The 9,837-nt window shown below is 40.3% G+C and overlaps 1 protein-coding gene across 2 annotated transcripts in view; it reads left to right on the top strand.

Moving 5' to 3' along the window:
- The first annotated feature begins 3,195 nt into the window (after positions 1–3,195).
- Positions 3,196–9,837, top strand: part of ACVR2A (activin A receptor type 2A) — an 84,746-nt gene continuing 78,104 nt past the window's right edge. Inside the window, exon 1 of one of the 2 annotated variants that reach the window (XM_059394332.1) lies at positions 3,196–3,953. In XM_059394332.1, coding sequence (XP_059250315.1) covers positions 3,899–3,953 — 55 coding nt within the window. In that variant the 5' untranslated portion in view covers positions 3,196–3,898. The remainder of the gene's footprint in view (positions 3,954–9,837) is intronic. The other variant, XM_059394333.1, reaches the window with a different exon arrangement.

The following is a 9,837-nucleotide window of genomic DNA, read 5'->3' as shown; positions in this document are numbered from 1 at the left end:
ATTATCTGTCTCCCCCACTCCATCACTGGCATAGTGCAATGCTATGACTAGACCTAAGTAAAAAAAGAGGAATAATAGTAGCAAAAGCTAGGATATAGGGAATTTAATTCCCATGTTGAATATTTAGGGAGAGGAGAATGTTCATGGGAGATATGCTATTATTTGCCTTCCTTTGACTTACCACGTTACCAAATTTTCCCCCATGTATTATGCCTTACAGCATTGGTATATGAGAAATTAATTACTTATGCCACTTCAGGAATATGTTATTTGCAATTTGAGCACAGGAGTAGACTTTTATAGTAACTTTATAGTATACTTTTATATACTTATACAAATGTATATAGTGTATAGAAAGCAGCAGAAATACTTTTAAATCCTTCAACTAAGGGAAATCCAACATCCTTCATGCTCCAAAGGAATTTTGTCACTTTTCTGAAGATGAAAGAAGAGAGATTTGGCATGTCTATGCTTATATGTGGCTGTTGGTATGTCTACAAGCAGGTGAATACCTTTCAGTGAATTTCTTCACAATATATGGCATACCATTCAATCTCAAAGGCAAGTTCAAATCTGGCCTAATTCAATTCCAGCCCTATTTCAGAGTGAAGATTTAAACTTAATCCATACCTTTTTGAGCCAGATGAGTTCCTAGCAAAATAAATCATCCTTTATTTTGGAAGCAGTCTATAACACTTGTATATCTCTGTCTCCTCATCTAGCCAACACACACTTGAATTTCTAGATTAGATCGGCCTCTCAAGATTCTTTCAGCTGGGAAAGACTTAGTTCAATTGAATTTCTTCTCAGAAATCTGGACCTGAAATTCTAGCAATGGAGTGGCTATAAGCCTGGGTCTCAGGTATGGCGATTGAGTGGTGTTACGTAAAGATGTTTGACATATAATTGTCTAATGCTCTGGAAGACCAAAGTTCCTTTCACGTTTCTTCCTAAACTCAGTTTGTACAGCTTGCAGTGTTAGAAAGATGTCAGATTTGTAGATTAAGAGAAAGTGATTCTAGAAATAGTAAAGAAAGAGGGCCAGTAGGGTTAATTGCTGCTACCTCTGTCTTTTTTTTAAGCTTTGGAATTCCAGTGGGAATTTATTTACATACTCTGTCTTATTGGGTTAAATTATTTTTTAATTCTTAAAAATACACAGAGGATGGGGGATTTTAGGGACAAAATAGGTATCTATTGTTAGTGGATATTAACTTCTCACATGGGGTTAAACTCTTTATAAGAATAAGTGAGGACTTCAACTTGTTGCTCCCCTTTCATACTACTGAAACATGATTTTCTTCTTCTCATATTCTTTTACTGACATATTTAGGTGGTAAAATAAGGAATATATTCTCGCGTTTTAGTCCTACTACTGGTTATTCCAGTTATTCCACTTGCTCTGGTTTCACAATTCAAGAAATATGGAAGTGATGCAGAGATAAGACAATAGTGAGGCCTGATCCAGGGTATAACCGACATCAAATTCCTGAATGATCTAAATACACTCTTCCATTCCTGAAACATTAGTGGCAGCTATTAGTGAAACTAGAAAATGGAAGAAAGTTTATATCTATTCCTCCAACCAGCTTACAAAGTCCAGAGAATTTCATAATATGAGATCATTTAGACACCTTGAAGACCAATTTGGGACTTTTCTTAACTGTTGCACAATTATCAGTCAGATTCTGAGCATCACAACTTGAGAACTGGAAATCTTGGAGAGAGTTTAAAGAGTCACAGTAATTACTAATAACCTTGACAAGTTGTAGAAATGGGCAGATAATTACAGGATGAACTTAATAGACAGAAATATAGAGTAATTTAGAGGAAGAGAAAAATAAAACACTATAAATACTAGAGGGAAGGTTTGGCTTTGTGGGAAAAATGTGGGAATCAGTAAACCACCAGTAAAACACGAGTTAGCCATACGGTACAGTTGCTTTATTATTTTTTATTAATAAAAATTTAAAAAAGTGTAGAGTACATGCAAGAATTTTGTGTCTAAGAAAAGGCAGTAATCCCCTAGTCATCTATACAATTATTTAGTAACCACCTATCACATGCTAGACACTCTGAGTGCTGGCATAAAATGGAGAAGACTTAGGATCCCTACCTTCACAGAGCTCGCTGAAGTGTGGTAAATGAGAAAGCTAGTACCTTTAATACTGTCATTAGTTTGTATTCTATAGCCAACTTCAAGTACAGCAAATACTGTGAATTCCTTGAGGTAGGGATCCTATTTTTACATTTGGGATCCCATTCCATGCCTAGCACGGCACCTTGTAAACAACTGACCTGGATTAAGAGGTAAAATTTAAGCCTCCAAAAAACTAAAATTTGAAAAAGTAAACACTTGTCTGTCCATCCAATGTGTCGATCGAAATGCGCAGGTTTTCTTTAGCACGTAATGTTTGTGAACCTATTACGTGCAGAACAGTCCTTAACACAATGCTTTGTGTATAAAAGGGATGGTAGGAATGGACTCAAATTGCACACCGTGATAATGCCACGGACATCCTGACCGGACTGACAGCCCATCCTCCGCTGGTCTTCCCCCTTCTTTTCTCTTTTAGCCGAAAGACAAAACGCTTAAGCAGTAGGTACAGGGGTGGGACGCGGACCTAAGACTGGGGAGCACAACCACCAGCTCGCGCGCTCACCGAGCTCGCTAACGCAGCTTCGCGGGCGCGGCAGACCGGCTCACACCCCCGGCTTTCCGGCGCCCCGAGTCTCCGTGCGGACGAGGCGTCCCCCCAGAGGAAAGACAGGGCGCCGCAGACGCCCCTCGGAGTCACCGGCCACCCACCCCGCCTCAGGCTCCGGTTTCTCTTGGGTTCCCATTGATCAGGCTGGTGTACGTTCCAGAGAGGCCAGTGGGGCGCAATTAGAAAACCGGGCGCTCCACGTCCCCGACTGCATCAAGTCACCCACCCACTCGAGCCCCACAGCCCAGGAGGCCAAGCAGGCCGGACGCCGAGGCCTCGCGGTAAGCGAGCCTCCATCCGCCCCGCCTCCTCGCCCTCCAGCCGGCCCCGCCCTCGCACTCACCCCTCCCCCGCTCCCGCCTCGCTTCCCCGACAATCTCCTCGCGCTCTCGGCCCGGCACGCGCGCTGCGCCGGGCCGCCGCTGCCGCCGTCGCCGCCGCCGCCGCTGCTGCTGCCCTACTGCCGCCGCCGCCGCGCCGCGGCGGAGCGTTTCTCCGCGGTGCCCGGCTTCCAGCTTCGGACCGGAACCGGAAGTCTGGGGGGCGGGGCCGGCGGAGGCCAGGGGACCGAAAACGCGGCCGAGCCCGGAGCCCGGAGCCGGAGCCAGAGCCTGGACCAGAACTTGGCCGCCGCTAGCACCGCTGCCGCCGCCGCCGCCCGCTGCTCCTTCTCCGCGCCGCAGCTGCCTCGGCCGCCACGGCCGAGAGCTTGGCCGCCAGTGGTCCGCGGACTTTGGGTGTCCGGGTTGAAGGTCGGTCCGGACGTCGGACCCAGCTCGGTTCCCGGACTGTCCGGGCGGCAGCGGACGCCACCGCCGCCGCCGCCTCGTCGCCTCAGCCTGGCGTTTTGTTCGGAGAGACCCGAGAGGCGAGCGGAGCTGACAGTGATTTTGACAGTGATTTAAACGCGCTTTTGTTGTTGTTGGCTTTTCGTTGTTTGGTTTTGTGTGTTGTGCGTGTGTGTGGCGGTTTTTCCCCCGTGGTGCATTTTTTTTTTTTTTTTTTTTTGTTTTCCCCCCCCCCCCCTTTTTTTTTTCTTTTTCTTAACCCCGTGAACGTTTTTTTGGTCGGGGCTTCCGAATATGTTTTATGACGGTTGATTTTACACCAGGAGGTTTGTCTCCGAGGAAGACCCAGGGAACTGGATATCTAGCGAGAACTTCCTACGGATTCCCCGGCGTCTCGGGAAAATGGGAGCTGCTGCAAAGTTGGCGTTTGCCGTCTTTCTTATCTCTTGTTCTTCAGGTAGGTGCATGGAGCGTGGCGCGGCAGGGCTGCTGCTGCTGCTGCCGCCACCGCCGCCGCCGCTGCTGGCGGCCGCGGTTGTTGTTGGCCGCGGTTGTTGTTGGGTCCGCGAGCTCCAGTGGAGCCCGGGGAGGTTTTCCCCGACCTGGAGCCCCTCGGCTCCGACCCCCCAGGTCTGATTGTGATCTGGACATCTCCATGAATGCTTCTCGTTTTGAGTTAGGTTGGCGAACTGATAAGAGTGACTGCTCTGTTGTGGAAGTGAGAAAGTCATGGTTTGTGGCCATAACATTGGATGACAGCGCTGGTTGGGTTGCAGTTAAGCCACAAATACCACAAGTGACAATCTATGCAAAGGTTTGAGACCCGAAAGGCGTTTTCCAAAATGCCATTTAGTGTGGCATTCTCCAAAATAAGGGTGTTTTATTTTAATGGTCTTTTAATTAGTGCTTCACCAGTGACTATCACGACAGAAATCTGGGCAGTTGTTACTTAATTTTGACCGTGAGAAACAATGCATCATATCAGCAATTTCATCTGGGTCCCCCCTTATGTTTTCTTAAACTTCAGTGTCCAGCAGTGTTAAAAATAGTTATAGTTGTTGTTGTTGGAGTATTAACAATAACCCAGTGCAGAAAAGGTATGCTGCTGTGTTGGTAATGTGCTGGCTTTCAACCACCATTTATGTGCTCTTTTCTGGCATAGATTTTGCTTACCTACGGAATACTTATTTTAAACGCGTTGTATTGAAGCATTGTTTTTGGTTTAGAGCAGCCATTTGAGATTGTTCATACTGTCAAATACGCTATAGTCATAAAATAGGTTTTGGCCCAAGGTTGGAAGAATAATTAGGTCCTTTTTTATTTGAAATTTTGATTTTGTGAGAACGTTCTATGCTTGCAACCAGTGGTTGGAAAACTATCTAGTCTTTTATATTTGAAATTCTGTAAATGAATACAACCTAGCTCAAAGGTGTGCAAATGTACATAACAGGGGAGTTTGTTTGATAGATGAAACAATTTTAAAGTCGCAATGGATCTCTTGGCCATAAAATTCAATATATTCAGTTACTAGGTTGTGAGAGAGAATTATGGGGGGGGGGGGACGAATTGACAGGTTTCATGGCCACGTCTTTATCTCCTTTGCTAGAGGGAAATTAGAGGGTGTTAGTCTTTTCTTTGTGTACCTCTGTGGTGTGTGTGTGTGTGTCCATCTTCCCAACCCCCTCTTTTAATAGAATCTTTTGTAATGTATAGAATTTTGCTGAATGGTTCATTTCCTTGTGGTTAATAAATGGATAAAGTCTAGTCTTATGTCTGTAGTGGTATTGATCAGTTCCGGGTGGGCTAAATGTGTTGTGAAATGGCGATCATTGCCAGAGATTAACCAAAGAATCATGTCTGTTTAAATGGAAGAAGGAACATGCTTAAGGCAGGCTGACAGTTCTTTTTGTGCGCGGTTTGGGGAGGAAGATAAACAATGGTCTCTCTGAAATGAATGAATACCTTGATAACATTAAACCTCTTGCTTTTGTAACATGACTTAACTGTGTAGTTTTTATTTTTCCTGTAGTACTCTCTCTTCTGTGTTTCTGTATGTTCTGGTTGGTGAACTCCTCTTGTTCAAATCCCTTTCTCTGATCTCTTGCCCTTGAGGAGGAGGGGCATCATGGCCACTGACCAAGGAATTGTGGACATTATTCCCTCCCAAACCCACCTGAATCACACTAATTGGTGAAGGGGGTTATTCTTGAGGAGTCTCAAGGTATTACTTCTGAGAAAGCAGGCTGTCGCTACAGATCTTACAGCTTCCTCTGCTTGGTTTAGAAGTAAAAAGAATAGAGCATTAGTTTTTTGTAGGATTATTTTCCGTGGGCCAGGAGGTTAATACCTAAAATTTTGAAATACAGTAGTTTTCTTGCTGTAGAGCATATATATATATATATATATATATATATATATCTCACACAGAATTACATAAAACTGGTAATAAATGTTGCTTAGTTTTTTTTCAAATAATTCCTAATTGAACTAAAATATAATTCTATTGAAGATAATTGAAATCATCTTAAAGACTTTAATCCATATTTATGTATGAAGATTTTTAGTACCTAAAATATCTGATTTTTAAAAGGCTTTGTTATGAATTAAATACACTTTAAAAGATTATTATGTTTCTTTTTTTAATTGATTTTTCTATGTAATATGTAAGCGGGCATGCTGGAAGCATGAGGATGACTGTTTTCATGAGAATTTAAAAATTTCTTAAGTTGTCAGTTTTTTGTTTCTGGATATTTGATTTTTTTTTAAGCAAATGAAAAATTGTAGTAAAGAACTGTTGTATTTCAGGTTTTTAGGATGAATGTTTACTGTTTTCTTTAGTATTTTGCAGACTTTGATTTTCAGTTTCCATCCCATGGTATATATACTAGAAGACTGATTTTGCATACTAATCCTGTACGATATGACCAAGTATATAATTTCTTAATGTAATTCCAGAGAAAACATTTTTGAGTTATGCTTTCATCTTCAAATGCCTTCAGATTCCTTCTGTATTTGGACTTTTTCATTCTTCTTATCCTTTCTCAGATTCTGTTTCAAAACACAAATGTACTTAGATTTTTTGTTTGTTTTTAAAGCATTGTGGTTAATTTGTATCTTCACCATTTGTTAAACTGTGGGTTTAATTCTTGCTCTAGTACTTAGGTTTATCCTACCTAGAATGATGAGCTACTGTGGTATTTGAGTTGCACTAAGTTGAGAATTTGTTTGAATTTCTGTGCAGACTGGAGCAGTCTGGTCCATATATTCGATGAAATAAGAAATGGAGATAAAGTAATTTTATGCATTTCCTTTACTTCACTTAGGCAATAGAGTGTGTGTGTGTGTGTGTGTGTGTGTGCGTGTGCACACACGCACGCCTATGTATGTTTCTGTGAGCAAGTATATGTGCAGTTGGAGGGAGAATTGGCAGTATAGTGAATCTTCTGAGACTCCACTGAACTTTGGCTAACAAGTGTTAGATATTAAATGCTTTCTTTTCTGCAGGCAGAACTGCTTAAATGTAGTCTGTGATCAAATTCAAATACAGTATATTAGAACATCAAAACCAGAAGAGAAACAAAACAAACTCCCTCCCCTACCAATTCTTGTTGATTTTTTTTCTACTTGTAAGCCAGTATTTCTCAAGTTTGGGTGTCTTTTGCTCTCTGCCCCTGCACCTCTCCTAGGAGGCATTTGAAGACATATTTGGTTGTCACAACTGTGGGGTACTATATGCTACTAGCATCTAGTGGGTAAAGGGCAGGAATGCTGCTAATTATCCCATAATGCACAGGACAGCCTTACACAATGAAGAGTTACGTGGCTCAAAATGTCAATAACATTGAGGTTGAGAAGCCTTACTCTAAACTCTTCATTTTTAAAAGTATTATTATATTAATAAAAGGGTCCTGCTTTCCATTCCCACAATCATCCAAATTTTATAAGGATATGCTGTTGATCTTGAGGTGATTTTGTATTGAAAGCTTTCATCTTTTCATTGTCTTTTAGAATTAGAATGATTATATTAGAAAAACTGACTATTGGTGTACATGTTATTTCATCTTATGATATTTTAATAAAAATAATTTGCTAAGTTTTGAATAAACTCTCCAGACCCATTGCTTTGCTGTGATGGAAAGCCCATGAAGACTGTATATTCCTGAATAGGATGAATAATTGCTTGAAGTATCAGGTTTAGTTATATTTGCTTTTGATCCAGTAGTTTCTTTGCTGTGATAATTATCTTTAAGGATATTTCCTTTTATCCTTATTAAAATCACTGTTTGAACTGTGTGGTGGCAGCTGGGTTGTGTGTGTGAGAGAGAGAGGGAGAGAGAGACTAACATAGTACAGAAAAGTTTTGTAAGTTTCATATGGAAGAAATATGTTCACTATTACATGTGCCTGAAAGATCTCAAAGTATAAATTCAGGGTGTGATTCTTTTTTTTTTTTTTAAGGCTTTTTTTTTTTTTTTTTCTTCTGTTCTTTAATTTGAAGAAAGTTTTAAAGTGGTTTCTTAATTACATAGTTTTCTGGAGAATCATTGGCTGGGTTTTGGTTATCATTAGACTCATTTAGGTTATACTAATTAATATTCTATGATCTATCGTAGACCCTTGTCCTTCTTAAGGTTAAAAATTGACCATAATTAATAAATGCTTACTTTGTTTTGAACTCTGGTTTTAAGGAAGTGAACCTAGCCAGGATAAGAATTAAAGTGAAAAAGTGTAAGTAGCATTACACCATTGAAAAGAAAAATTCTGAAATCACTCCCACAAAAAGTATGCAAATAAGCTTCATACTATCTTTGTAACACACCTCCCCATACATATATATCTTTGGTACTACTGACATCTTCACCTTTTGGGTTCACTGTTTCATGAGAAGTAAAGCACAACTAAACCAAATGAGATTTTAATAATCTCTAAATGTTCCTTTATATTCTAAAATTATTTTCTTGCTTTTTTACTTTTTAAGTAGTATGCTCTTATTTCTCATCTTTGGTGTCTCAAAAGCCTGTGGTTTGTATTTGTCTTTTCATGCTGTCTTATGTGGCTATGTGTCCTGCATAGTTTCTCTTAGATAGTAATTTAGGTAAGCTTAGCAATATTTGATATTAGGGTCAGTAGTACTTTTTCACTTTTTATTCTGTTATTCTGTAACTCATACTTTCTTCCATTTCTTTTCCTCTTTATGCCTGCTTTGTTTATATTCTTTTTTTTCCTTCTGTACTTCCCTGTTCTGTAGGCTGCTTTGCTTGTGGAACCCACTTGTTGCTTAGCATCAGGTGTGGCTCAAGAGGGCTCACACATGATTTAAATGAAAACAGACTCAATTGAGAATGTTTGAGAATTGACCAGATAGTCTTTTCTACTGTTCTTTCATTTGTTGGTTTTCTGAGATATCACACACATACTTGGGAGTAGTGTTACTCTTTTGGAATCCAGTGGTTTCAACTGTAGATTGCTCTTATAACCTTTTTTTGAAGGGGAGAGGGGCAGAGGGAGAGAGGCGCAACACAGGGCTTGATCTCCTTGACAGGAAGTCAAGAGTCCATCACTTAACCCACTGAGCCACCCTGGTGCCCTACTCTTACTCCTTTTTAAAATATTTGGTTTTCTTTAACTCTTTGCTACTTTCAAAAAGTCTGCCTTTTGTTGTTGTTCATTCCTCATCTCTGTTTAAGCCAAAATTTGACCAGACCAGAGAATATATTTATTGCCACAGCTGGGACCACAGACTTCCTCTGTGGTAGATTTAATTCTGTTAGGTTATAATGCTCATGTCTAGACAGAACATTGATTTCAAATTGACTATTGAACATGAAAGTTCCAGTAATAGTGTATATAGGAAGGAGAAGAAGTCAAGAAGGTAAAGAAACTACTGTAGATAGCAATTGACTTTCTGTCATTCTCCAACTGGATTTCTGTTAGTCACTTTCATATATCTAAATATGATCTAAATATGATATATCTAAATGCATCTAGTATCACGTTTTATTTAATGAAGGGTCTAAAAGAAATGTATTGTCTTTGAGGTTGGATTTTTAAAAACTATTAGAATGGTGGGCTTAAAGGAAAAAATTTGGAGGTTCTTTTGGATACTGGACAAGAATGTGATCACAGTGGTCAGTAGACTCTGGTTCTGGTGTCAGCACTGCCACTGTCCAGCTCATCTATCATTTTTCTTACCTGAATTATCGTAGTACTTTTCTAGTTAAGACTGGGTTCCTATCATTGCGTCCTCTCCCTTTCTGTCCACATATAACTTCCAGTTGACCTCATTAAAAAATAAATCTAAATATGTCACTCCTGCTTTAAACATTTCCCTGTAAGTCATC

This window comes from Mustela nigripes, chromosome 3 (genome assembly GCF_022355385.1).
Source record: "Mustela nigripes isolate SB6536 chromosome 3, MUSNIG.SB6536, whole genome shotgun sequence".
NCBI lineage: Eukaryota > Metazoa > Chordata > Mammalia > Carnivora > Mustelidae > Mustela > Mustela nigripes.
The sequence above is the reverse complement of the archived record's forward strand: the minus strand, read 5'-3'. Positions and strand labels throughout refer to the sequence as shown.